Source organism: Dermacentor silvarum, chromosome 1 (genome assembly GCF_013339745.2).
Source record: "Dermacentor silvarum isolate Dsil-2018 chromosome 1, BIME_Dsil_1.4, whole genome shotgun sequence".
Classification (NCBI taxonomy): domain Eukaryota; kingdom Metazoa; phylum Arthropoda; class Arachnida; order Ixodida; family Ixodidae; genus Dermacentor; species Dermacentor silvarum.
The window spans coordinates 178,720,108-178,735,385 of NC_051154.1; the positions used below are offsets into that span (position 1 = coordinate 178,720,108).

At 46.9% G+C, this 15,278-nt stretch overlaps 1 protein-coding gene across 1 annotated transcript in view; it reads right to left on the bottom strand.

Annotated features, from left to right (window-relative positions):
- LOC119436458 (cadherin-87A) overlaps positions 1–15,278 on the bottom strand; it is a 152,783-nt gene that overhangs the window by 29,945 nt on the left and 107,560 nt on the right. Inside the window, exons 13-25 of the mRNA XM_037703311.2 lie at positions 11,923–12,078; positions 11,163–11,327; positions 11,002–11,075; positions 8,864–9,131; positions 7,587–7,732; positions 6,648–6,720; positions 6,506–6,578; positions 6,231–6,409; positions 5,959–6,085; positions 3,995–4,143; positions 3,260–3,392; positions 2,907–3,122; positions 2,648–2,805 (exon numbers count right to left, since the gene is read on the bottom strand). Coding sequence (XP_037559239.1) covers positions 2,648–2,805; positions 2,907–3,122; positions 3,260–3,392; positions 3,995–4,143; positions 5,959–6,085; positions 6,231–6,409; positions 6,506–6,578; positions 6,648–6,720; positions 7,587–7,732; positions 8,864–9,131; positions 11,002–11,075; positions 11,163–11,327; positions 11,923–12,078 — 1,917 coding nt within the window. The remainder of the gene's footprint in view (positions 1–2,647; positions 2,806–2,906; positions 3,123–3,259; positions 3,393–3,994; positions 4,144–5,958; positions 6,086–6,230; positions 6,410–6,505; positions 6,579–6,647; positions 6,721–7,586; positions 7,733–8,863; positions 9,132–11,001; positions 11,076–11,162; positions 11,328–11,922; positions 12,079–15,278) is intronic.

A 15,278-nucleotide genomic window follows, 5' to 3' on the forward strand; every position in this document is an offset into this window, starting at 1 on the left:
TTTTTTGAATAGCCGGAGACTGCCCCATTTTGAAAGGAATAAAAGGTGGGCCCACCGATTGCTCTGACACTGGCCACTCAGAGCTGCCGGGGAGAATGGATTCTCTATAAAAAAGAATTTTCGGTGGCAGTGTAACATTGTCGAGCCATTTCGGCACTCATGCGACATCGCTCTTCCAACTCTTCTTAGCTGAAGATGTGTTTTAGCGGTATTTTAAACTTATCGGGGGAGGAGGGGGGCGGGGTCTGCACGCGGCCGCGATTTTTGACGAGCCACGCAAGCTAAGCAAGTGGACGTGGGCCAATCGCAGATGCCGGCACCGCCCTCCTCATCCGGTTATCTACTTTCACTGCTCTAGCTTGGGATCACAGAAACCTATCCGCTGTGCGCGCTCCTTATTATTGCGATAGCAATTGTATGGACACTCCAAGCGCATATCTGACGTCACCGTCGCCATGAGGTTCCGCATAAAGTCCAAGGGCGACAAAATTGTCGTTGCACGCCGTATTCTGAATGTGCGAGTGAAAGCGTGCGAGGGTGAGCCAGCGATCACGGCTCTATCTCTCTCGCGTACGCGAGAGAGCGAAGCAGGAAGGAAGCGCGCTGCCGTCCAGTCGCACGCAACTCTCCGGGGGGAGAGTAGGGAGGGGGGAGGCCGCGCACTTAAAGTGGGGCTTTAGTACTACGCTGCGCTTCCGCCCGAGCGGGCGGCTGTATCTTGAAAGCCATGCGCTGTGTTTTCGCGGCTTAGTCGGCGTTAGCGGTGAGACGAAGGTCAATTCGCTCGCTGCTGCTGCCACGCTTATTCACTACAGCATTTTGACAGCGAGTTTCCGCGGTCATCTAGTGAGATGTGTTCATGTTTGCTTGTGCGCGCTTGACACTATGCTTGTTAATTAAGTTAGTATACCTATGTTTACGAGTTTACACGGCCGATAAAACTACTATCCTTACTTCGTATAGCTGTCCACTAGTTTGATATCGCAATCGTTGCTTCACCTGTAAGGCGAAACTGCGACTTTTTTATTAGATAATCGTCAGCCAATCAGATAAGAAAACCCTGTCGAGGTAGGCGATGCTATTTGCTTTCAAAGCAAATGAAGTGAGTTTGATTGGGCTTTTCAAAAGACACTGCGGGTCACCGCCTGATGCTTGCGTCGGCAGTTACGTAAATTCGACGTCAGGAGATTGAAATAAAGTCAGAATGGAATAGTTTTACATTATACGGCCCCAGACTTACTTGCCAACACAATTCACGCCTGCTACATGAATGTCAGCACCATTGTGGTGTCTGCACCGGCCGCAAGTACAATTGACAATTCCAGGTATGAGAAAGAAAGCAGGAGCGCCGTTGCAAGCTTTAAAGCAAGCAACCTTGGAACACCTTTATAGCGTGCATAGAATACGGCAACACGTCTACTTAGATGGTTCGCTAAAACCCAACAGCTCTATTGCTGCAGTCACCATCCCGGCAAAATCTGAAGAAATCAAGTTGAAAACATCATGTGTGATCGCATCGACGCATCCAGGGCGTGCTGCACTCCGAGCTGCACTTGATTTCATTAATCAGGAGCCACCACAGCAATGGAGTTTTCTGTGAGTACAAGGCAGCCCTTCAGTGCATGCAAAACCCAATACTTCAAAAACCCAGTGAACAACTGGCCTCAGACATTCGACACACCTATCAGTGCAGCCATGACAAAGAGCATCACATAACTTTTCAATGGCTCCTGGGACACTGCAATACCATCGTGATTGACCACTCCGCTGAAGACGCCCGCCCGATCTGTTCATGAAAGTGGTCAATGTGTTTTGATTCTGCTTTCTCGAACAGACGCTGCTGGCTGGGCGGTGATTGATGCCCCGTGTATGTGCATTGCCCTTTTGGGACTCGAACGTTTTCACCATGTGTCGTTTACGTTTGTTATCTCCGGATGTACAGATACATCTACCTCCTGGGTTAACATGACGTGAACAGACCATGTTGTGCCGTTTGTGGCTAGGCGTCGCATTTGCAAACTCTTATGCCTTCCTTATTAGAATGACCAACAGCCCCACGTGCGACACATGCTGCTGTGATGAGATGCTCACACACATTATCTGTGTCTGCCCGTGCTATAGTGCCGAGAGGCAAGTGATGTGCGGAGTGCTGGACCAATTGCACAATCGTCCACTATCAGAACTAAAAGCTCTAGGCCAGTGCTTCCAAAGGCAACTCCGCGCAGAAGGCTTTATACGTGCTACTAAGATTCCTGCGGTCTGCGAGCCGAGAACCTGTTTGCAAAACAGCGGCTGTGTAAACTAACTTCAACGCAAAATGATGCAAGGAGGCACGCTTTGTAACAGCTTTTCTTAGAGTGAACGTAAGCTGCAGAATCTTGCGACTAATGGCCGTGTGCTTTCACAAACGGAAGCTTGAGGAAGCTGAAAGCAGGCTTCCGTGAGGAGCTTCGTCACATCCTCAGCAGCGTGTTCTTTTAGAGCGCATGATTAGGACGAGATTGTCCCTTTCTCTTGTTCTGTTTTTAATGTGTTGTCTCTCACTCATGTTGGAGAACATAAAACATGTTTAAGGGCCATAATTATAAGACGATATCAGCAAATAAATGAAAAAAAAAAAAACTAACAAAAGTGAGTGCAAGTGTACCTGAGAAAAAGTGGGGTCATTGTCGTTTATGTTTGTAACAGTTGCCGTAACCAACGCTACCGCTGATAGCTGAGGAATGCCGGTGTCTCGCACCACAACGGAAAACTTCAATTCTTGCACTTGTTCGTAGTCGACTCTCTTGTGTATTGTTACCACACCTGAACAAAAAAGAACATAAATAAACAGGTGACTCGCTATAAGAACAGTTCTGTTAGAGCAAGTGGCGTGCCTTTTATGTTCCGAAGAGCATATGCCTTACCGGAAAGCTTGTCAATGGCGAAGAAGGGATTTTCAGGTTCTATCGCGTAACTGGCAATGTTCGAATCTGGGTCAGTGGCAACGAAAGATGCGACGACACTTCCTATGGGCTGCTCCTCCATGACGCTTATGTGGAGCTCCGGGTGGTCGGGGCTCCAAGGCGGCGGAAACGTCGGTGGAAAATCATTTAGGTCCACTATGGTTATCACAAGGGTCCCTGAGGAGACGAAAATAAAGTAGGTGTTGATAAAATGCGAACGCTACATTGCGAGGTATCCCATGTTAATGTTTACTTCAGTTCGTGCACTATATTTATCAGCCAGTTAGGAACTGCTGAATGAACTTGGTTCTTACCTAAGCCAGTCTGGCGTGGCACTGCGCTGACGTCAGTCACCACGGTTGTTAGCATAACGACAGCTGCAGCTTCGCGGTTGATCTGAGATGCCACTTTCACTTCTCCAGTGTCCTCATCCACATCGAAAAAAGCCTAGTGGGCACACCAACAAGTATAACTGAATGACATTAAGCAAAAAGGATTTATCTTACCATTATTCTCAAGATATATGCTTTGGCTAGCTTTGCTCACTATTATTATTATTATTGTTGTTGTTATTATTATTATTATTATTATTATTATTATTATTATTATTATTATTATTATTATTATTATTATTATTATTATAAAAACAGAACGGTGCTCTGGACCTAATTAATAAAAAATAAGCTGCAGCATGACTGTGCTTCAACTACTCATTGTTGTCATTTTCCCTGAGTTTTAACGTGTCAAGAAAGCACTCATATTGTTATATAGAGACACAGCAACCACGAATAGAATAGTAGAAACAAGAATAAAACCAACATATCAAATGGCATACACTATATTTATATAGCGTATGCCATTTGATATATTGGTTTTATTCTTGTTTGTGCTGTTTTGACCCTTTATGAGATACATCATGTTGCCTAGTGCATATGTGAAGGGCAGAAAGGCAAAGAAATGACAATTAAAGGGGCACGCTTTAATAGTGACGTTTGGAAGGAGTCGATCAAACACGCGTATGAAACGAAGCAGACCAAAAAGATATTTACCTTGTACGCTTGAACTGACTCATTGACGTTTCTTCCATCTTTGGCAATAGCCGTTACAGGTTCCGCAATGCCGTACTTCAAGAATTCCGGGGAACTGGCATCGGGATCTTTGGCAACAAGTTTGTAAAATCTGTAACCAACTGGCGCCCCTGCATAAGCAAAAGGTTCACTTATTCACTGTCTCATTGACCTTTGCGCAACCACAGTAACGACATAAGGTGGCCGAGAAACGTGGAATAGAGATCCATTTTGTGAATGGCGCTAAGTATAGCACATGGTTCGATACCCCAGAGTAATGGAGGGAAATACCTGGCTGAGAAAACTGAGAGATGGAAAACGGAAGGCCTGGTGCACAGGTTCACATATGTGGAATGTCACCGCAGTCATAAACAGTGTGATCAATATTCTTTATGTGCATTTTCGGGTGTGCTGCATTAAATGCAGCTCGTCAAGTGTCTACACTTTGAGCGCTGTCGCACCTCATCTGCAGAGTTTCCGCCTAACACGATGACATGAAGGAGCGCGATTTGTGTTGTCTCACTCATGCCTTCATACTCAGCCATTTCCTCTACACGATCCCATATTTCCAACTTCGACAAGAAGAAATCGCCACCCCAGATGTTATGCTTCGCAAAGACTACAAGGTGGCCCTACACCTCCCCCCTAGCATGCAATTGCAATTAAACCACTAAACTTCTCCAGCTTGGGCTCCACAACACCACACACGAACTCATAGAGGCCCACAGATAAGCACAATACACTCGCCTAGCTCAATTTAGATTAATTTAGCTCAATACTAGACTCTCTCCAGATTCGCATACCAGGTGCCGACCCCAAACTCCTACCAGTACCCCGTCCCATACACACACAGCTTGTAGTAAAACCCCTCCCTCGGAACACCCACGTCACCTATCATTCGGTCCGCCGCAAAGCCCGTGCAAAAGCTCTCCACAAATACTATGGTTCCAAAGCTGACGCCGTATGGGTGGACACGGTCTGCACGAGCGAAGACGCGGCAGTTGCAGTCATTGACCGTACACTTCAGCCCATCGCAACTCTCCACCTTCCTGATGCATCCACCCCGGAATCCTCAGAAGAAACAGCGATCGCACTTGCCCTCACACACACTGATGCCTGGTACGTCCTTACCGACTCACAAACCGCACTCCTAAATTCTGCACGAGGACGAGTCCACGAGACCACTTTTCGCATTCTCAGCTCGCCTCCCCCCCCCCCCCCCCCCCCCACCAACCTGCCTGACCATGTGGAGCTGATTTGGGTGCTTGTGCACTCTGGGAACCCCGGCAACGAAGCCGCCAATGACCACGCCTGAGGTCTCATCAACCAGGCGGCGGAGGAATCGGAGTCGAGCTCTTCCCAGGAGCACATGCACTCGTTCAGTGAGCTGACCCAGGCATATCACACCGAACGCCAGCTATACACCCCCCCCCCCCCCCCACCAATCCCTTGACGATTATCACCAAATATTATGGCGCTGCCTCCAGACCCGCACCCTTTCCTCTCCCTACTTCCTCTCCTGCATCCACCCGGGAGCATACACCCCTCCTGTGCTCAACGCACCCACCCACATTCTCCTTGAATGCCCGGCGGACTCTGCCCCGCGGAGCCCAGAGCTCATGACCACCTGGGAGGAATGGGAGACCCTGCTGCGTTCAATGGAGCCGACCAGGCAGAAGATCGCCAATGACCGGGTCCCACGTCATGGAACTCCATGAACTCACAACCGTGTAGTGCAGTGGGGTCGTGCGGGGACCCTGGGACCTAGGTGCCCGAATCCCTTGGTCAAATAAAGTTGCCTCTTTCTATATATATACTTTTAATGAAGCTCACCTATGCACCCAAATAAGACCTACAAATACACGCTTTACGTTAGTTGCTTTTTACCAAATTGGTCTGTGCTAGGACCATGATTGAAGTGACAATGTGCAGCCGTTATAACTTACCTTCAGACACTTGCGCCCTTTGCGTCGTCGGCTGAAAGTATGGCATCTTGTCGTTGCTGTTCAGAATGTTCACGCTGAGCGTAGTCGTTCCTGTTTTTTCCGGAACGCCACCGTCGATCCCAATAATCTGATGACAACGCAAAATAATAAAAAATGTAAAAAACAAAAACACTAAAGAAAAACCAGTTCAATGGTGAAGATCCAACCAATACTAAGATAAGACGGTCGTTTGGGCTGCAGACGTGCAGTCATCGTTAATATATTTTCGTTACCTCCATAATGTAGCTGCTTCGCCTGTCATAGTCTAAGCGACTTGTCGCCGACAGTGAGACGACTCCAGTGTTGGCATCTATGGTGAAGTCATCGAAGGCTCCCTTGAGGATGCGGTAAGTGACGTGGGCGTTCGCCCCCGTGTCAGCGTCTGTCGCAGACACCTGTTCCACCAGGGTGCCTGTGGAGGAGTTGAGACAGGAATCTGTAGTCAGAGGCTGTCGCGACGCACTGCGCGTAATGGTGTTGTAGAGCAATAGTGCTGGTATCTATGTACCTGGCGGAGAAGCCTCCGGAACTGAAGCAATATAGCGCTCTTTCTGAAAGACGGGAATGTTGTTGTTGGCGTCCTGAAAAAAGCGCAGAATAATAACATGTGAAAACGAACTTCTCTGTTGAGAACAACAAAACGGACGTACCCTGACAGTAATCTTTACTATAGCAGTGTCGATACCCGAACCACCGTCCGAGGCTTGTACGGTCAGTGTGATCCTGCAAGGAAATAGAGGCATTTCCAGTTGTTAATTTATGAAGGCGCTACGAAAAGATCATCTTGTGTCTACCTCGCTCTTGAGAGTATAAATGTAGAAAAATTACGGCAGATCTAATGTACTTGTTGGAGGATGAGGATGGCACAATCTATGGGCGGATCTAGTCTTGCAAAGGCATGCCGACAATTGCTCCGCTCGGCACTTGTTGGAATCAACGTTAAGCGAAGCTTGAAACGTTCATTGAAACATTTCAATGAAATGCTATGCAAAGATACACGCATAAGGAACTATCCACGCTCTCTTCCCATCGCGGGTACTTTCTGTTATTTGGATTCACGTTAACACACATGTAACTGTTCCGTGTTCCGCACCACGTATTGCAGCATAGCGAATACGTGCCTTCCCGGCAGGGCAGCAGGACGTGGATGCCCCCACAACGTGACCCACGTGGTCCACGTGACCGCAGATTACACCAGTTACACGTCTCAGGTTCAGTCCAGTTTTGATTAAGCTATTTCCGGGATGGGCTTATTTTACTCTGCGAGAAATCGACCAAGCAGACATGCCGACTCCAGGGAAGAAGGGAAAGAAAACTTCGCTTTAATAAATGAATGGCGTGTTTTAAGGCGCATCTTTGTTGCAGCAAGTATATTTATAGGTACCATTTGTTTGTTTCATTGCGTAATTCTGAAGAGAACAGTATCGGTCACATGAAAATTGTGGGGGTAGTACAAATGGCTATATATTAGATGATTCGTTAAGCGGGATGTCCTGCGTTGAGCTATTCGGTAAAACGCAAAAAAAAAGTCCGGGAAGGTCCGTAAAGAAAGCTTCGCTTTAATAATACGTGACATGATATTCACTTACACGTCAGACTTGAGAAGAGAAACATCCAGCCCTTGACGACTGGTGACTGTAATGTCACCCGTCTGCGGGTTGATAGTAAACAGATTGTAGCTGTTTCCGGACACAATGCTGTACTTCACGAACGACGTCACATCAGGGTCTCGGGCCTGGAAAGATGAGCGGCGCAATTATTTGCAGGTATTGCGTAAAATTCACCACGAGAACTATTTGCACTTTTTCCAAAAAGCTAAATGTGTAATTTATGAGAATGTTTCTTTCCTGTTGCTCACCGAGTCTGAAGTTTGGAATATGGCACACGGGATCGAGAAACCACACTACTGTGCCATAATATAGGCTTTTATCAGCATATACAGGCTTTCAATAGCATGATTGTGCACACTACACAATAGGTACCTATAAAGAAATTTACGGCAGAACTCATCTACGATGATTATTTAAGATATGCGAGAGCATTCACACGACACATCACACAATTTATTCAACCTCACATTACATCATTATTCACTTCATCTGTTGTGCCTAAGACAGCTATCACGGGACGGTACATGCTGAACGTACAATTCCACTCCCCTTGTCAACATTTAGCGCGGTGCCGAGGATATACTATACTCGCTGACCATGCTTCAGGCCCGGGTTCAATTCCTCACAGGGAACTAAATTTTCTTAAATTCTTTTTTACAAGGTCATCATTTCGACACCAGACAGATTCTCGACCAGAGAGAGGGAAAAAACATTTATTTAGAGTTTTAGACCATCGAGGTCGTTGATCTTGAGGACGAGTGGGTGGTGTCCTCGTTCCAGGACTCCACTGGCCATGGTTGCTCGACGTACTTGCTGGACGAGAGCTTCTTGTCCCACCAAGGTATCGCCGGTCAGCTGTACCTCCCACCGCTCAAATGATGTGTTAGGCGTCTTTAAGTGTTCAGGTTTGCCCCCGCACCCCCACGAGATGTGAGAGTGTAGGGCATGTGTCGCCACACCAGGGTCAGATGCCGCTATATGTTTGTGGGTATATTTTGCTGTATCTGTGTAGGTTTGGGAATGTGTTTGTTTGGATAAGTCTGAGAGCTATTGCCTCTTCAGTGCTGACCAACCACGTCAAAAAGTGGGTGGGTGTAGGCAAAGTGGGTTCTCGCATTAAAAAAAGATTCCATGACAGTTATCAGTATGTTTCTGTAGGCTCGCAATGACGTGGTGCACAAGCGACGTCCTCGTTATATTGGACACGTATTGTCAGGTTTAGGGATAAGTGCGGCAAGAAGCGGGGCATAGAGCACCTGGACTTTGAGCGGTGGGTCAAAGCGCACGTCTCCCTCATCGATGAGCGCCGTGTACAGGTGCTGCTCGAAGGCCGGCGGGTTGTCATTGGCGTCCGTGAGGCGCACCGTGAGTGGCACCACGGCGCTCTGGCCCCGGCCCCGGTCGTCCGTCGCCTGGTACGAGAGGAAGTACGAGGGCCGCGACTCGAAGTCCAGGCAGTTGCCACGGCCGGGTGTCTCGCACGGCGCCACCGTCACCACGCCCGAGCTGGGGTCCACGTGGAATCTGTTATGGGGCGAAGCATCAATGATCAGACACACTCTGTTCGGGTTGACGGACCTGATAATCGTCGGCTTAATGATTGCCGCGATGTTTTCTTTATGCAGCCGTTACACTAGTTTGTGGCTCTTTCTCTGCCTTTATTAAAAGAGCAAAAAAAAGAAAAAAAAAAAGATTTATTTTCCGTGTCATGTATATCCTTGAAACTGGGACATGGTTATACTTTTTTTTTTAAGTTTACTGCGTTGCCGCAGACTTTTTAAAGAATTAAAAAATTCTGGGAGATTTTGCTTACCATGGACTTTCCGTAATAGTATTTTTCATAAAAGATGTGCAGTTCTAAACTTTGAGAAATAATGATATCCGTACATGCAGATTTGAGCAAATTTTTCCACATTTGTTTCAACTCATGAGGAGAATTGGTGTTGGGAAAAAGAATCGAAGGTTTAAATGTTTAAATAGGATTTTCGTTCTCAACATCAAAAGATTTGCTAATATACAGATTCCGCAAAAAGTTCATGCAATTTCTATTTTTTAAGTGTTGTTTGAAAGCGTGGGCTTAGTAAAGAAATGCAGTACTACGGTAAAAACAACGCATTAGAAGGTAAAAAATCATGGTTACGAGCCTAGTAATTAGAGCAAATAAGGCAAAGACTGATTACTCGCGTATATGTGAACGGTGTGAGTCTATGATGACAAGTAACGGAAAAACGGAACGACAGTTAAACTGTGCCACAAATCAATGCATAAACAGCCTTCTGCGATGTTGCAATAGCACGACCATACTCGCTCATGTGGCCAAGTGATTTGGTCGTTACTTTTACTGTGACAGCAGTTATAATCTCGGCACTGGATTTGCTGTGGCAGTCTGTCCTTTCCGTTAAGCCAACAGCCGTTGTCGCCATCATCAAGTGGTCATTGTCAGGCCACTTCCTCCTCCCCAGCTCCACCCTCGCCATCATCATCATCATCAGCCTATATTTTATGTCCACTGCAGGACGAAGGCCTCTCCCTGCGATCTCCAATTACCCCTGTCTTGCGCTAGCGTATTCCAACCTTGCGCCTGCAAATTTCCTAACGTCATCATCCCATCTGGTTTTCTGCTGACCTCGACTGCACTTCCCTTCTCTTGGTATCCATTCTGTAACCCTAATGGTCCACCGGTTATCCATCCTACGCATTACATAGCCTGCCCAGCTCCATTTCTTCCGCTTAATGTCAACTAGAATATCGGCTATCCCCATTTGTTCTCTGATCCACACCGCTCTCTTCCTGTCTCTTAACGTTAGTCCTAAGATTTTTCGTTCCATCGCTCTTTGTGCGGTCCTTAACTTGTTCTCGAGCTTCTTTGTTAACCTCCAAGTTTCTGCCCCATATGTTAGCACCGGTAGAATGAAATGATTGTACACTTTTCTTTTCAACGACAGTGGTAAGCTCCCAGTCAGGGTTTGGCAATGCCTGTCGTATGCACTCCAACCCAATTTTATTCCTCGCCATAGGGAGCAGTAAAAGAAAAATTTGCCTACTACCACAAACTGGGATTTGAACGTACGCCCCCCTGGCAATGTGCAGTTGAAAGCGGTAACCTTGGCGCTGTCTCGCAGCTTTGGCGCTTGGTAAATTGTGCTGGGTTTTGGGCCCCACACAGACTCTATAAGAGTGGCGGTGTTCGCGCATGTATTTAGGAGGTAATACTGTAGCGGATGAAGACCACCTTGCATGCATCGAGAAGAAGTGTGTCTGAGAAGATGGCAGTGCCTACTTTACTAGACTGCTGCTGTCGCAACAAATGAGTTTAGAGCTGTGAAGGAAGCGCTGAAGTTTGCAGATATTTCTTCTTCTGTAGCTGGCAGTACTTGTAGTTGGCGGTACTTACTTGTCGGCACCGTTTCCAAGAAGTGAGTACATTAGACCAGACTCTCCATGCGGGCTTGTGTCTCTGTCCGTAGCCTAGAAAGAAAAAGACATCGTGCATTTATCATTTGAACATTTCATAAGAGAAAAGGAAATATTAGGTAAGTAATCCCAATTACGTACCACTATGGTCGTGACCACGCTACCAGGTGATGCGTCTTCGATGATCGAAGCCGTGTAGCTATCTTCTTCAAACACGGGAGCATTGTCATTGATATCCTGCACATTCACCGTAACTGTAGCCGTGCTGGACAACTTTGGATTTGTGAACGCTTCTTCCGCCACCACCTGTCGAGAAGAGAGCGGGCATTAAACTAAAACAATGCAAGAACGAGTTAGTAGCAATTCATTGCAAAAGCGAAACAGCAGGATGCGAAATCTGAAAAACAGATTGGAATAGTTTTACGTTATACCCTGATAACGAAATAAAATGGAATAGCGCTTGCTTATATCTGTTTCTTCACATGCACGTACATCTGTGTTACGCTGTTCTCACAATATACTACAATTCAGTAAAAATAGACTGCTATGAAGTGTACGCGGCGCTTTGAGGTGCAACTCGTTTCTTTTTATTCATAATCTCCGAATGAAGGCAACGCCAATGCATCTGCAAATACTTGTCCGGTGGCAACAGATATTCTTATAGCAAGAAATGATAAAAGATGGACAATCTCACGCTGTTCAAGAAAACAAGCTGGGGAAAGAAAAAAAGAAATTATACGCCCTGTGCAGTTAATGTATGCATGTGTACCACTCCTCGCCAAACAGGGCATCATATTTCGAAATGAAGTCAACGAACAACGCGATCAAGAATGATAAGAGGAAGGTGATAACTATGCTATGACGTTTTTAGTTGTTCATGTTTACTTATCTCTGTTCTTACCAGCAAGATAAACTTTCGTTGGTTGGGATTCTCGTAGTCCAGGGGTCCTTTCACAATCCGGATGCTTACAGATGTTGAACCGGTTGCGATAGTGGGCTCCACGGCAAACATTCCAGATGAATCCATGAGGTTGATATTGAAAACAGAGTTGGAACCCTATGATAAAGAAACAGAGGTTTGTAACGTAACAGGTAAGCAGCAAAAGCAGATGCCCGTTGGCTGTGCTTTACAAACCGACAGAAAGATGAAATTTCTAATTCTTGATTATTCAAGTATAGTGAACATAGTTAGGGGAGTAGAGGTGACAAGGTACATCAATGAGTTGCTGAAAAATTCAATAGTGTAGCGAAATGGCAGCGAAACCTAAGCAACGGTAAATGCTAAATACTCTTTTAAAGCTGCTAATAGCCCTAGTATAAGGTAAATATATCTTCGATTTGATTCAGCAGAAATACCCGTAGTCATGGAGGCAGGGCGTAATCAAGGAGTACAGGAAACATACATGAATATCTTGGGAAATACAGTATAGACCACTTATAACGTAACCGCTCATAGTGCAGGACCGGATATAGTGCGGTCTTTTCAGACTCCCGTTAATTTTCCCATAGCAATCCATGTATACACGTATCATTTTTAGTGCAGTTGCGGGAAACGAAATACCGGTTACAGTGCGGCAGTAGCGTACCCAGGATCTCTGCGAGGGGGGGGGGGGGGGGTTGACAGTTTGCCAATACCATCTAAACAGCACTAATTTCAATTTCTCTTCACGAGAAATTGTCAAAAAATGCGCTTTTTGCTAGTGTGCAGACGATTTCGCGTCTTACATTTTAGTTGCAGTACTCAAATGCGCAAGGAAAGAAAAGGGGTTAAACAAAAGGGGGGGTTAGGTCGGCCTCAGGGGGGGGTTACAACCCCCGAACCCCCGCCGCCCCGTCGGTGCGCCACTGCAGTGCGGCTGCCTGGGAGTACGGAAGTCAGCGGAGATGGCGAACGCTTCCCTCAAACGGGCGCCCCAAGGAGCGCTCGAGGAAGAAAGATAGACGAAGTGGAGGAGGAGGGCACGTGGTGCGAACGAACAGCCAGTGAGGCTGAAACCAGAATCTTGAGTGCGAGTCGAGTCGTGAAATATCACGGCTCGCATAGCGGGCGAGCGCCACGAAACTGCCAACGCTCGCTTCACGATAACGGCAGTAAATGAAACTTCAGGGAGCGGGCGGCGCCGGCACATCACGGCGAAGGGCGCACGCGGAGACTGTGGAATGTGAGGGAGGAGGACGGCAGGGAAGCGGATTTCGCCTCGCAACTCTGCCGCTTCGGTGGCTCCCCTCGCCCTTCCTCACTTTCGACTGTCACCGTGCGCGCCCGCAGGTGCCGCCGCTCCAGCCGGCTCGGCGCCAGCTCCCCGAAGTTTCGTTTTCTGCCGTTATCGGGAAGCGGGCGTTTGCCGGCGTGGGCAGTTTCGTTGGCCGGCCTGGGACAGCGCCGCTGCTTCCCTCTGCGCGGTAGCCGCAACGTGCAAGGTCAACACGTGACTAAAAAGTAGAGGAGGCATAAAAGAGAAAGAAGTGTTCACTGCCATTTTGTACGCGTGGCTACGGTAGCGTGGCTGAGACGTCAGCACGTACACGCGTGTTCCGGCGCAACGCAGAATCGGCGACCTTGCCATTTGACAGAGAGTGAAATTTCCGCCACATGTTTTCTTTTTTTCTTTTTCTTTTTCTTTTTTTTTGTTCGCGCGCGACATTGAGGGGTGTCTCCTAAGCTTTTACTCTATGGCGGTGCCGGAGCAATGCCGGTCGGAGGCGCCGCCGCGTGAATTATTTCGAATTAACGAAATTCGACAGTAAATTGAATGCAAACGTTCCAGCCGCATTCCTCGACTGTCGCATACGCGTGGCGGCTCGGTGCACATGTTTTGCATATGTGCGGGCCTTGAAAATTGTTGCTTTGGTTATAGTGCGGTACCGCTTATAGTGCGGATATTCGCGACTCCGGTGACTTACGTTATAAGCGGTCTACACTGTATCTACAAAGATTCCACAGCTACTTTGCTGCTCCACAAAAAAAGTAGAAAATTACTGCGAAAGGATGGATAGTTGAGCGAGTTGGTACGGTAACATATTCTTGGTTTAAGGGCAAAAGAACACGGACGGTGGCAGAAGAAGACAGAACAAGTGCTCGTTCTGTCTTTTTCTGCCACCGGCCGTGTTCTTTCGCGCTCAAACCAAGAATATGGTAGAAAATTACCTATCAGGAAAAGGGTCAGGCAAGGAGACACAATCTCTCCAGTGCTATTCACTGCATGCTAGAAGAAGTATTCAAGCTCTTAGACTGAGAAGGCTTAGGAATGAGAATCAACGGTGAATATCTCAACAACCTTCGCGTTGCAGATGACATTGTCCTGTTCAGCAACACTGAGGATGAATTGAAACAAATGACTGAGGACCCTAATCGAGAAAGTGTTAGAGTGAGGTTGGAGTTTAATATGTAGAAGACAAAGATAATGTTCAATAGCCTGGAAAGGAAGCAAGAATTCAGGATCGCCAGTCATCCTCTAGAGCCTGTACAGGAGTACGTTTATCTAGGTCAATACTCACAGGGGATGCTGATCATGAGAAGGACATTTACAGAAGAATAAAAATGGGTTGGAGTGCATATGGCAGGTATTACCAAATCCTGACTGGGAGATTACCACTGTCATTGAAAACAAAAGTGTACAATCATTGCATTCCACCGGTGCTAACATATGGGGCAGAAACTTGGAGGTTCACGAAGAATCTCGAGAACAAGTCAAGGACTGTGCAAAGAGCGATGAAACGAAACATCTTAGGAATAACGTTAAGAGACAGGAAGAGAGCGGTGTGGATCAAAGAACAGGGATAGCCGATATTCTAGTTGATATTAAGAGATAAAAATGGAGCTGGGCAGGCCATGTAAAGCTTAAGACAGATAACCGGTGGGCCATTAGAGTTACAGAATGAGTGCCAAGAAAAGGGAAGCGCAGCCGAGGACAGCAGAAAATTCGGTGGGGTGATGAAATCAGGAAATCTGTGGGCTCAAGTTGGAATCAGCTAGCGCAAGACATATGGGTCATTGGATATGGCTGGGAGAGACCTTCATCCTGCAGTGGACATAAATATAGGCTGAAGAAGTAGAAGAATATGATGATGATGGTGATAGTATCATCATTGGTATACATTTGATAGATGCTGTACTTAACTAGCGGACAGCTTTTTCCAGCTATGAAAGCCAAGCTATAGGAATGGAGATGCTACACATGCATCTCCGCACCAAATGAACAGTTACGGCGGGTTTGGCACCGCTTTAGATTTCGCTGTCCTTGAGAAGCTTGTTTA